Genomic DNA, 12815 nt, shown 5'->3' with positions numbered 1-12815 from the left:
CTATGAACGGAATTTCGAGAACATTATTTTTTTTCATGTCCCCCTTTAAGTTTGAAAATCAAAATTTAGGAACTTTTTGTTTTAAAAAATGAAATGAATTCCAGCCGAGTCAAGTCATTTTGCGGCCATTTGTCATGCCTGCTCATCGAGGCGATTGACGAGAAACAAGCTGTCGAACGGTTCGATTTGATTGTTTTTGCCGATGGACAGTCCGATGAGACCATTGTTCAGGTGGATTTATATATTTTTTGATTTACTGTAAAAACTGCCCCTCCCCCACGGTGTCAAGTTTGACCTAATTTATCTTGGTTCCTATGCAAGTTATGTCTACTAATAAAATGTTAGTGATATTATGATAAACAATTTATCAGTCGACAACTATTTAATACCTTTACAGGAACCGAGTTAAAACGGCTCAAAGTAAAAAATTAGTTTTTTTACAATTTCCAGGCCGCCCGTCGTGCTACGTCCATCTAACCGAACTGCAAGAATGCATGAACAACGGACTCATTATCGAAATCTCCGGTGGCCGCGTCCGTGCTCTCACCCCGTTCTCTGCTCAAATCGTCTTCCCAAAAACTGCGAATTTCCCGCATTTTCAACTCAGAACTCACTAAATCTCATCATCAGTTTTCTCGAAATCAGGCTTATTATGAATTTTGCAGAATATGAATTTGTTTTTTTTTCTTTGTAATATGTATATCTTACTCTGAAAAAAGAAGTTGTTAACTGGAAAAATCGTATCGTATATTTTTGGCACAATTCGTTACATAGTTGCCAATTTTGGGTGTTCCTGTTGACTTCCTTTTTCAATGCTCGTAGCTCGGGAGTGAGCGGAGCTTAGGTCCGGTAGTAAAATCCTTAAAACGTATGTGTTTTTCGTAATTATTTTCTGGCCGATTTCTCAAATTTTTGATGAATATCATTGTTTTTTTGCTCTGTTTTTGCGATTTTTCGAATTTTTTTGTTCTGACAAAATTCAAAATCATTAAAGAATGTTTTTTACAGTTTTCAAAGCGATTTTTGTAATTTTACCTATTTTTGAAAAAGCTAAAAATCGAAAAGAAATTCATTGAAAAATAGCAAAAAAGGCTAAAAAAGAAGTACAAAAAATACATGCTCCTTTAAGAATTTCGCTACCAGACCCAAGCTCCGCCCACCCTCGCTCAGGTTTTACGGTATTCAGTTTTGCTGTAATGGTGGTTTTTTGATAATTTGAAGCATAATTGTACGAATACTAACTCAGAGGATTTTAGCGTCGAGTGGCGCCTTCTCGGCATCTTCCCGGCTATTAGCGAAGATCACTCGATCTTCCTGGCGCATTATTTACTTTTAATTTATTTCTGAACGATGACGGCATGATTTCCGAACGATGACGGCATGAACGAGGATCCGTTAAATCATTCTACACTTCATTCATCACACTTCATTCACCTTCATCATCTCTTGCAACTTCACTCTAATTTTTTGCTATCCAATCATATTACATTATCCAATCTCTTTTATTGTTATACGTTTTCAGTAATTTAATAAAGATCATCATTTCTATAGTTAGTCCGATATTTTTTTTCTACGTAAATCGACAATTAATTTAGGAGCGTATTCCGCGCTACTATACGCTTCACAGCTACCGTATTGAGCCCCTATGCGGCTAATAGCGGTCCAAAACGGCTAATAGCGGGTCGATTTGGCAAGGCGTGAAATGCATGTAGCGCCTTGCCAAATGACGCGCTATTAGGCCAAATTTCCTCTGAGTATTTCTGTTTCAGTAAAGTTTCAAAAGTTTTGAGATCATATTGTTAGTAATCGTTTATGTCGAGTGGAATCAGGGAAAAAAATCAGCATAAAAATATTCCAATTATTGTTCAATTAACAAAAATCGAAACTGTTGAAGAGAAATACCGCTTCCCGTGGTCGAAGGTCCCACAACAACAACTACAGTAACCTAAAAATTTCAGTCATTTTGTCTCGATTACTATTGCTTTTCGAAAGCTTTTGTGTTAATAACCTCCAAACAAGTCGGAAATTGGAATTTTCTAAAATGAAAACTGCCGGAAAAATATGAAAATAAATGTATTTGCTACCTACGGTAGTTCGGCGCTATCCGCGTTCTCCAGATTTTCTTTTCCCCAGTAATGTCGGTAAATTATAGACGAAGAAAACCACATTTTTTGCATAAACTCTTTTATTATTGAATTATAGTATTCATCAGTAACATGTAAGGCAGATACAATATTTGAGAGAAAGTACTTTCAGGGGAAAAAGGGAATTAGATCAAAAATTGTGATGATAAGATGGGGAGAAGAGGCTGGGGAATATCCGAATTATTTTGCAAAATGCACATCAGACGGGATGAAAGGAGGAACATTGGTTTGGAGTGAGAGAGAGAGAAGGAGAGAGGAGGATAGAGTCAGAGAGATATATAGGAGATAGTACAAAAAAAAAATGGATTACTGTTCATAAGGAGTCATGATCAAGAAGTCAGTTGGAGGCGCGTAAGTTGGAGCTGCAACGCCTTAAATAGTTGCCTAGCTGGAAGTACTAAAGGGGGAGGAGCTTATCTAGGAGCATCAACTATTTTTTGCACTGGTATGACGAAGCAGTTTCAACTAGTACACGCCATATGAGTGCCTAACCTCGCCATGTTAAAAAGAAGGGGAACAGTAAGGGGAGTAAATGAGATGGGATTTTGGAATTTTTGAAAAATTATTAAATTTAATTACTGGCCAGTTTGAGTAGCCTTGTTGTTGAGTTTCTCCGAAAGATATTGCCAATGGCCTTGAGCCCAATTGTGCACATTCTCGGACCACACGGCGATCTTTCCATAGGTGGTATGGAGGAGACGACGGCTTGGAAGGACGATGTGCTTATCTCCAGCTTGATCATATTTGAGTGGAACTTGGGGAACAGACGGATGTACCCCACAGTGAGTATGATAAGACAGGCTATGAAGATCAGAGCACAAGCGATCTCACTCTTTGGCTTGTACTTGTGCCAGTAGGTTCTGATGATAACGTATGGAAGAGTGATCAACCAATAGAGGAAGTTGAAGGCTCTAATGGCAAGATTGCTGACTGTGTTATATCCAGAGATTGCACTTTTCTTGACACAAGCTGTCCAGCAGCCTTTGTTGGCTCTGGATGGAGATTTTGAGAAGACACGGGATCCTGGGCGTATCTGAAAAATGAATTTATAAGATTCCAGGGCTCTGATATCAAGACTCTTACCGTAGTTGCCGATTCAGTCGCATTTCTAACTGGTCTCTGACGAAGGGTTGGTCTGCTTGGAGTGTCATCGTCATCAGCGATTTCTGTAGTCTTCACAACATTGCGTACTGGAGTTCTGGTCTGCGATTTGGATGCGGTTCTTTGAGACGTGGAAGCTGGAGTAGCCTTGATTGCCGGGGTCTTTGGGGTCTTGGTAGCCAGAGCCGCCCGGCTGGCGGTCGTTGGACGACCACGAGAACGGGATCGGGAGCGAGAGGTCTGAAAATGGAAATATTGGTTTGGAATCTGAGCATAATTTTGAGAAAGATGTTAGACGAAGAGAGAAGGGGTCTGCCAATGAGCAGCAGCTGCTCAATTAGCCATTCACTCCCCGAAGAGCTTGTTGTTGTTTTGCGACGTTGACCTTCCCTCTTTTTCTCTAACTTCTCTTCTAATTGCCTAATGTCTCGTTTATTTTCACGAATCTTGAGAATTCCCTAGAAGCCATTCGAACTTACCGATTTTGGTGTAGCTGGGACAGACTTTGGCGTCTTCTTGGCACTTTTCTCAACTTTTGGAGTACGTCCACGTGCTGGTGACTTGGATGCTTTTCTGGCTGATTTTGATGAAACTCGTCTTTTTGGAGAAACCGAATCTCGAGACGATGCTGGAGACGTGGAGACGGCGGTACGAGAGCGCGAAGTGGAACGAGCACGAAGCTTTGGAGGCTGGAAATCGGGGCTTAATTAGGTATATAAAAAAGAGAAGTAATAAATCCCTATTGGTAGATTGACCTAAATTTGATTTGATTGGGTAAAAAGAGGGGGGGGGGCGTATAATTGGCGGGATGAGGGAACGAACGGAAAGGGTTTGATGAGCGGCGGAAAATGAATGACAAGGTCTCAGGCGGTTTGGATCAAAAGGAATATCCAATATTCTGTATTAAAGAGTAATCGATTTTCAAAAACGCCTGTTCTACGGTTGCAAGCCTTATCTACCGTTGACAGAGCCACTCAAACGGTCAACTTTGAGCCCATATATCCCATTTTCTGTGACGAATATCAAAAAGTCGTCAACTGATAAAATATTAGTGATATTATGGTAAACATTTTGTCAGTTAACTACTTTTTGATATCTCTCACAGAAAGCGAGATTTAAAGGCTCAAAGGGGCGATGGTCTTTCATTCGAGTGTTCACGGCAAGATAGCCTGGTATGGAACTCTGAAAATCTGAAACACGCTCTAAACCTGCTTGTTAGAAACCCATTCCTTAACTACTTGAATTTTATCGGAAGCCGAAGAGATTGAAGACGTCAATTGCGAGTGAGCACCATCTGTCATAGGGGCAAGCAGATGGAGGGAATAATGCGCAACGCGCCTCTAAATTACCATAAGAACAGCCGAGTCAGTGTAATCAGTCAGCGGAAATTTTGAAATTTGAGCCTATCTGGAATGGGGTCAAAGGGCTAACTTAGGTAATCAGAGAGCTAAAGGCCTTCGGATTGCTCAAGGCATGATACCGTACTTTCTCTAACAAAGCCCACCCAACGCGTCAACTTTGAGTTCAATTATCTCGATTTCTGTGAAAGATATGAAAAATTTGTCAACTGATGAAATATTGTTGATGTTATGAGAAACAATTTTTCAATTGACAACTTTTTGATATCTTTTACAAAAATCGAGATAATTAAGCTAAATGTGCACGTTCCGTAAACACTCTAAAAGAACGCCAAAACCTAATTTTCAACTTTGAGCCAATTTATCTCGGTTCCTGCAAGAGATATCGAGAAGTGGCCAACTAACAAAATGTTTATCATAACATCAATAACATTTTATCAGTTGACACATTTTTGATATCTTTAATAGGAATGGAGATAATTGAGCTCAAAGTTTACGGTTTGGTAAGGCTCCTATTAGAGGAATTACAGTACCTCCTAAAAAGAAAACTTTGTATGTCTATTGAATTCTTGGGGTCTAGAGATCACAATTGATGGTACCGACTTCCAATAGTTTTGTTTCAGAAAAATTGTTTCCGGCATCTAGAATCCTCCCGTAAGGTTAAAATTTTGAATCTTGAGAGTTCCATTCTAGCAAAACATTATTTATCACCTTTCAAAAAACCCATTAACACCTATTTTTCATTTTTCCAGAACTCTACTTCTTCGCAATTACCCATCATCGCCCACCACCATCACCTTCTGCTGGTCCCTATCCTAATCCCCCTTCTCTCTCATCATATGACTCTGAGCGAAGAAGAGCACACTGTCTCCACATCGTCTTCTGTGCACAAGGGGGGGGGGGGGGGCAATTGACCCCAAACAGCCGCTCGCGCGATTTGGCACGTTGCCAAGTCTACTTTTTGGAATCTCGAGAGAGGAAGTCTCTCTGCGCATAGCCCCGTCCCTTATGCTATTGGATAGGATGAATGGGGCGAAGAAGGGGGTCTGATGATGTCCTTGATGAATTGTTGGCAACCCCCTCGTCACTCAGCAATGAAGGACATTTTTGTTATCATAAAAGTGATCGGGTGAAGGAGATGGAAATTTTTTTTCGGAAATTGGCCTAGTTACTTGGCAGTTAGTGATTGATAAGCGATTGATAAGGATGATACGAGAGCGGGAGACGAGAAATTTGAAAAGGAAACTTTAGGAAGAACTTTCGGATTGAAATTGGGGTGCATAGAAGTGAGCTTAGGAGCTTAGAGCTAAGCTTTTGAGCTTAAAGGTATGTTTCGGAGCTAAAAGGCGAGCTCAAGAGCTAATTTAAGAGTCTAAAATATGACCCAGAGCTAGTACTTTTATTCAGGAAAAAAATTCAAAAAAAAATCTAGACTCACCATTTCTATCTGCTGTAGACTGATTGGATATTGATAAGACGATTCGGGGAATCTGTCAGATTGAGATTGAGAGTTCTGAAAGAAAAATTTCAAAATTCAAAATCACAAAAATCACAAAAATGTATACGATCGATAAAGGACCACAACAACAAAAAACGAGGAAAAATGACAGTACCCGCCTGTCTAACTCTCTCGCCCTCTGTCCGTTTGTATGTAAATGTATGTGCCCCACACACACTCTAACGCAGCAGTTGGCACTGTGCCAAGTGGGCGTGGCTTACTGTCTATACCGCGGGTCAGAAGAGACATGGTGCATCGGTTGGTGTATGTGTGGGGTGAGGCGGAAAGCGAGGACGTGCGGTGACAATGGTGAGGGAGGTATTGACTCTCTCTGATCGACACACTATTTCGTTTCAAGGGTCAAAGTAAGGAAGACGACAGAGTGTAGAAGATAAAGAAACGCAGAGTTAACAGGTGTGGAGTGCAACACCATCACCTACAGAAAACTCTACAGAAAAAAGAGAAGAGGAATGGTGGGAAAACGAGACCCCATCTAGGTTGGAGGAGAGAGTTTTTGTCAAATAGTCCGTAAGAATGGAATAAGAAGGGGTTCGAATGAGTGAGAGTCCGGGGAATTCGGGGAAAGAGGGAAGAGGTTTAGAGAAAAGAGGAAATTATGCTTTTTCACGCGATTGTTAGGAAGCTTCCAAGTAGCTATCAGACAAATTCGAACTAGGTTTTTTAAAAATAGAATTTAAGCTACTGTAAATGCTGTAATAGAAGATTACAATAACCGCTAACTTTGAGATAATATATCTCGGTTCCTGTCAGAGATATCAAAAAGTAATCAACTGATAAAATATTTTTGAAATTATGATAAGTATTTTATCAGTTGACCACTTTTCATATATTTTACAGGAGCCGAGATATATGGGCTCAAAATTGGCTGTTTGGGCGCTCTTCTATTAGAGTGTTTACGGTGTTTTAAATTTTGTAAGGGGATCAAAAGATTAGAATCAAACTAGAACATGATAATTTTGAGAAATTTAATAGCCGTCCATATAATATTCACTGCAATTTTGCCAAGTTTACATCCTGACAAGTTTACATTAGAGCCAAAAGCTCCAGAATATTCAGCATGGTCTTGAAAGGAAATACTCAAGAATCAAGAATGACAGTATTAGGATTATATTTCCTGGTTGAAATCACAAAACCAAAAATACAACAGTTATTAATTTGAAAGTAAATCGCCGAACAACAATTACTGTTTCATCGATTTTCTAAAAAATATGTTAAGAATTGAACTGGAATTTTGTATCTCCCTAAACGTGTTCTTATGCTTCCAACGATGCTATATAACACAAACCATCTATTATTATTACTAATAAAACATTGTCTTTTGATTTTGTGTCCATTAATGGGGCTATTTTGTTTATCAGTAATAATGAAGAAGTACATATGGAGCAAGAGAAGAGAGTAATGGTCAGTTGTGTTGGTCAGCAGACTCAAAAATGTAAACATTTTTGAGAAAGGAGTAGGAAAATTGTAAACGATATATGAGTTTGGGTATAAATGAATTGTATTTAGGAAAGGAGTGAGGAAGATTACAGTAACCCATAGCTTCTTATCTTATCTGGAATAGATGAATAACAACAAATGTTTCGTAGTGTTAATGAAACATTCTAAAATAGCTTTAAAACTATACTGTTTCCAGTTTTTTATTTCAATTACAAGTTTTCCTAAACTTCGTTTCACAAAGTGCACGGTGGTGAACTTTATAAGAGAATTTCGAGTTGAAAAAATATTTTTTTAATTTTACCCGGAGCCTGTGATAAAAGGGCACCCACACTGTCAAGTTTGTGCTCAATTATCTCAATTCCTATGAGGGATAACAAAATGTGATCAACGGATAAAAGGTTTTTCGTAAAATTCCCAAAATTTTATCAGTTGACAACTTTTTTGTATCTTTCAACGGAACCAAGAAACTGACTCAAAGTTAAAAGTTAGGGGCCCTTCTATTGCAGGTTTCAGGTACACTTTTTTAGGAAACATTTGTAAAAAAAAATTACCGAACAAAATGTATTGCTTTCAACTTTTTGTTTAAATTTTAAGTTTTTCTGAACTTCGTTTTGCAGAAAATACATGTCTGGGAACATGAGAAGTGAATTTGGAGTCAAAAATGTCGAATTTCAATATTACCGTAAAACCTGTAATAGAAGTGCCCCCTGACTTTCAACTTTGAGCCCATTTATCTCGGTTCCTGATAAAGATGTAAAAAATTTGTCAACTAATAAATTGTTGCTGCTATCATGATAAACACTTCGCACTTCTATTACAGGTTTTACGGTAAATGATAGCTTATGCCAATCGCAATAAAACCATGTAAACATATTCTTATTCATAGACTTCTTGTAACAGGGAAAATTTTGAAAAATTCTAGATACATTCTCAACGGAAAATATTCAGTTTACTAAACGGTTTTGAATCAAACCTACAAAAATGCGTAAGAATTTCAATTTCAAAAGAAAATTTTGGAAAACCAGACCGTTTCAAGAAAAGTTAAAAAAAAAAAGAAAGAGACAAACGAATAGTTATGAAGACGCGTCGAGAACGTTCTCGAAAAGAGAAAAGAGAGGGAGGCGGAGAAGACAAGACGTTCTCGCATAAATATATGTATGAACTATATGTCTCTCTCAACGAGAAGATGAGATTGTTTCCGATTGTCTGCGTTTCTTTATCATATCAATGATACTAATCTGTAGATTTTCTAAAATTCTTGGGGCCTAAAAGTCCCCAGAACTTTATTGAACCGAAAAATTGGGTTAGAAACTGACACGTGATACCTAACACTCAAAAACTAAACTAGAAGGTACACAGAGTGTGTGAACGAGATGAGCAAAAAAGAAGAAGCATTGTTTGCCCTAGTAACTTGGAGGTTTTGGAGACGGAGCAGAGGGAGGACTTTTTAAAAGCTAAGATTCATAATGTTCAGGTTTTTGAAAATAGGGATCTCTAGAGAAAGTCCTTGATAAAATTAATATGGATTACTGTATTTTTTAATTGGAAGTTTTTGAAACTTCACGCTGAAGTTCTCCTTTTAAGTCAGCGTTTGAATCAATAGCAAATATTTTTAAAGGTGGAATATTTTGAAAGGTGGGGGTCGTGGAAAAAAATATGAAAGCTAAACACTGTACACCATCACGTCAAAACTCAAAAAAAACTCGGAAAAATTTCTATCTCTCTCTTTTGTCATCAGTAGCTGAAACTAGTAGATATGTGTGGAATGCTACAATTAACGTTGTCTAAACAGAAACAAAAAAAAATTAATTATTTGAGAAACAGAGAATTTTTTCTAATATTTTTTCTAAAGGCACAGAACTTTCTGAACAAAAATATTCTTGAAACTAAAACACGGTGTTTCAAACCAATGGGTCGACAATCGCGCCCCAGAAAACTTTTAGACCAGGCGAAATTTAATAATTTAAAAATTAACGTGGATTTGACCTAAATATTTGTATTCAACGCATTGCAACTCGCGATTTTTTCGCCCAACGTTTAAAAGTTTGATCTTCAGCCAGAGAAAATTGGACACGTTGCGCAGTGTTTTTTCACGTTCGCTGGGGCACGATTTTCGACCCATTGGTTTGAAATACCGTGTATAATACAAACTTTATATCCAGAAAACACGATGATTGCCATAAATCAACTTTTCTCCGAATCCATAAAAATCTCCCGCAAACCATTGAAAAAGGCAATTCGGTTAGGATTTATAGCATCCGAGTCTCATGGAACATAAGATAACAATCAGTACGATAACTAAATGGAGTTATGTATCAATTAATTGGTATCTACTATGAAAAAAGGGAAAGATAATATTTGTTGGGTATATGCGGGATTTATGTAGCGGTAAAATTCTGGAATGAGTGGTTTTTCAGAAACAAGGTTTTGAAAAGTTAAGAATGAAAATTGTATTAAGAAGAAGCCGTTTTTGAAACGTCTGCTATTTTTCAAATTTTTCTGATAAGTTTAAAATCCTTAAAATTAGATACGGTATTCCCTCTAATAGAAGCGCACCCAAACCGTCAACTTTGAGCTCAATTCTCTCATTTCCTGTCAAAAAGTTGTCTACTGATAAATTGTTTGTTATAATATCAGAAATGTTTTATAAGTTGAAAAATGTTTGGTATCTTGCACAGGAATTGAGATAATTAAGCTCAAAGTTGACAGTGTAGGGGCTCTTCTATTACAGGTTGTAGGTTTTCTCTTCTTGGATGAAAGGGCTAAAGGGAAACTAAAAAAACTCACCAAACCAAAAGTTACTGTTTCATTGATTCTATAAAAAAAAATGTTTAGGGTTGAACTGGAATGATCCGGATTCTAGCTCTTCTTATGATTAAATCAATGCTCGGGCTGGGAGCCCTTCTATTACAGGTACTCCGGTGTTCTGAATAACGACGGCTAATGAAAAATTTGCGAGATTACTGTATGATGTCTTTTCAACACCGTGTTTCGCCTAATTACCTCTAACACCTCACACCTCTCTCCCCAACAATCCTCCGATTCGAAACAATACAAACAGACGGGGACGGCACATTAGCTCATTCTCCTCCTCGTCAAATTCAAACGGACTGCCTCTTCTTCTTGAACATCAGTTGTATGTAATAATAATAATAAGGCTGTACACCTCATGTATGTTGTTCTCTCTCTAGGTTAGAAGAAGAATAGGGACTCATTGTGCAAATAGTGTTAGGAGGAGGAGGTCAAATGCAACGGGAAACCGTGAGTACATGCACATAGAGAGACAGAGAACAGTACGAAAGGAAGGGACCTTCTCATGGGTAAGCCGCTTTATACGGACGACTCTCTGTATCATGACTAATACCGTAGTCAAACAGTTGTATCACATACCTTCTCGTAGAGAATCCGCGATTCCGTGTACCAACGGCACGTCGAAAAAGTCTCAGCCTCGAGAATCTTCATGATGGAAGAAAGAGGAAGAATACGAATGTCAGGTTTTGAAACTAAACAAAGGATGCGATGCATCATTCACAATTTACGATGTTGATTTTGAGAGAGACAGTTTTTTATTCAGGTGGAAGGTGGAGCGTGATTCGACAGGTGTTTCAAGAAAAAATTCCAAAAAAACTCAAAAAGATTTGCCGCCAGCAGGGGTCGAACCTGCGACCTTGGGCTTATTAGACCCACGCTCTAACCGACTGAGCTATGGCGGCACAAACACTTTTATTTCCGATTGCAAAGAAAAGTGTTGTGGCAAGAGAAAGAGAACAAGAGTGTACATTCAAAATGTTTATTTCTAGTATGTATGTGGTAGAAGAGAAATGAAGGAATGCTGATGATGATGATGATGGGGAGAAGAGAGACAAACGCACACAATAGAAAACATCATTAAAAGTGGAACGGGGCGAAACGAAAAAAAACGCTCTTCGAGATGATATCACATACAAATTCTTCTTATTTTATCTGACTTTTGTCATTTGGATCTGAAAACATATTTTTCACGATGTCTAGGATTTTTCCAAGCTTACTGCTCATGTTTGGCGCGTAGCTCCTTATCCGAGAATGAGGTGATTGTGGTGATTGTAGTTGAAACAGTCTCATCCTCCCAGTCCCAGTGCTCACGATCACGGAGTTGACGGTCTTCGCGAGCCTGGAAGTCATTAATTGCTAAATTTAAATATTTCGAGATTTCAGAATCTCAGAATTTTCATGCTTTTTTTTGTAAAAATATTGAGTTTTATTTAGTGCTCTTTTCCATTCCTAAAACCGGGCTTTTGCCTACAATTTGACGTGATAACGTTTGCAGAAACTACGGTATGTGATAATTTAAATAATTTCTGCAAAAACCATCACGTCAGAATGCAGACAAAACGAAGACGATATAGTTAAGGTAGATTTAAGTGACAAGCCAAAATAATTTTTTTTCGGTTTCGCAATTTTGACAATAGACTCGAGAAACTATCAGCTTATTTGTAAACGCGATGAATTCTGAAGAATTTTAGAATTTTAGGAGTTCAGAACTTCAGAATATTAGAATTTTAAAACTTTAGAATTTCAGAATCTCAAGTTCAGATTTTGTCTGCATTTTGAAGTGATTGCGTTTGCATGAACGACTGTATGTGAAAGTTTAAACTCTTTTCTGCGAAAACTAACACGCTACAATGCAGACAAAGCCCCAATGACCTAGTTAAGGCAGATTTAGGTGATATGCCAAATTAAGTTTTTTTTCAGTTTCAAAATTTTGTGAATAAACACGAGAAACTATTAATTTTATTGAAGATGCTATATTTAGAATGTAATAAATTTTGAATATCAAAATCCCAGAAACTCAGAATATTAGAACTCCAATATTTTTCAATTTTCAACATTTCGATTAATTGGGAATATTTTTTCTTTTCAAACTTCGGAACTAAAATTCAGAAAATTTGTGAGAAGTTCGATATTTTGGAGTTCTGTAATTTTGTAAATTCTGAATTTTCAATATTCTCGGGATTGGCATACTTGTAAAATTCCGGGCCGGCCCGCCAAAGCCCGGGCGGGCCTGAGGAAAATTTCAAGGCCCGGGCGCGGCCCGGAAGGCTCGGTAGCAAAAATGTTGTCATTTCGAACCGAATTTTGAGCTCTCAATACAATTTTCTATATTTTTTTTTGTGCTTTTTGGATTGTTTGTCTGTTTGATCGAAAAAAAATCACATAAGGGTCCCCCCTTATGTGTTTTTTGAAATTTTCAAAACTTGTGGAATGACAGGTCCGCCG

At 37.9% G+C, this 12815-nt stretch overlaps 3 protein-coding genes and 1 non-coding gene across 4 annotated transcripts in view; all 4 read right to left on the bottom strand.

Annotated features, from left to right (window-relative positions):
• Window positions 1-2084: 2084 nt before the first annotated feature.
• On the bottom strand, window positions 2085-2168 carry CBG25387 (the record flags this gene model as incomplete). Its single annotated transcript, XM_045241217.1, has 1 exon — window positions 2085-2168. The coding sequence occupies one exon, from the start codon at window positions 2166-2168 to the stop codon at window positions 2085-2087; it is 84 nt and encodes a 27-aa protein (XP_045099342.1).
• Window positions 2169-2715: 547 nt separating this feature from the next.
• On the bottom strand, window positions 2716-11021 carry CBG12890 (the record flags this gene model as incomplete). Its single annotated transcript, XM_002640295.1, has 5 exons — window positions 2716-3177; window positions 3228-3485; window positions 3725-3934; window positions 6042-6116; window positions 10950-11021. The coding sequence occupies 5 exons, from the start codon at window positions 11019-11021 to the stop codon at window positions 2716-2718; spliced, it is 1077 nt and encodes a 358-aa protein (XP_002640341.1).
• Window positions 11022-11198: 177 nt separating this feature from the next.
• On the bottom strand, window positions 11199-11272 carry CBG29080. The gene has a single exon. It is a non-coding gene (tRNA).
• Window positions 11273-11532: 260 nt separating this feature from the next.
• The window catches only part of CBG12889, a gene marked incomplete at both ends in the record, with an annotated part of 8347 nt that continues 7064 nt past the window's right edge, over window positions 11533-12815 (bottom strand). Inside the window, 2 exons of the mRNA XM_002640294.2 lie at window positions 11533-11542; window positions 11588-11709. Of these exons, the coding sequence (XP_002640340.2) occupies window positions 11533-11542; window positions 11588-11709 (132 nt within the window). The remainder of the gene's footprint in view (window positions 11543-11587; window positions 11710-12815) is intronic.

The sequence above is a fragment of the Caenorhabditis briggsae genome (genome assembly GCF_000004555.2).
Source record: "Caenorhabditis briggsae complete genome, chrI, whole genome shotgun sequence".
Lineage (NCBI taxonomy): Eukaryota > Metazoa > Nematoda > Chromadorea > Rhabditida > Rhabditidae > Caenorhabditis > Caenorhabditis briggsae.
The sequence above is the reverse complement of the archived record's forward strand: the minus strand, read 5'-3'. Positions and strand labels throughout refer to the sequence as shown.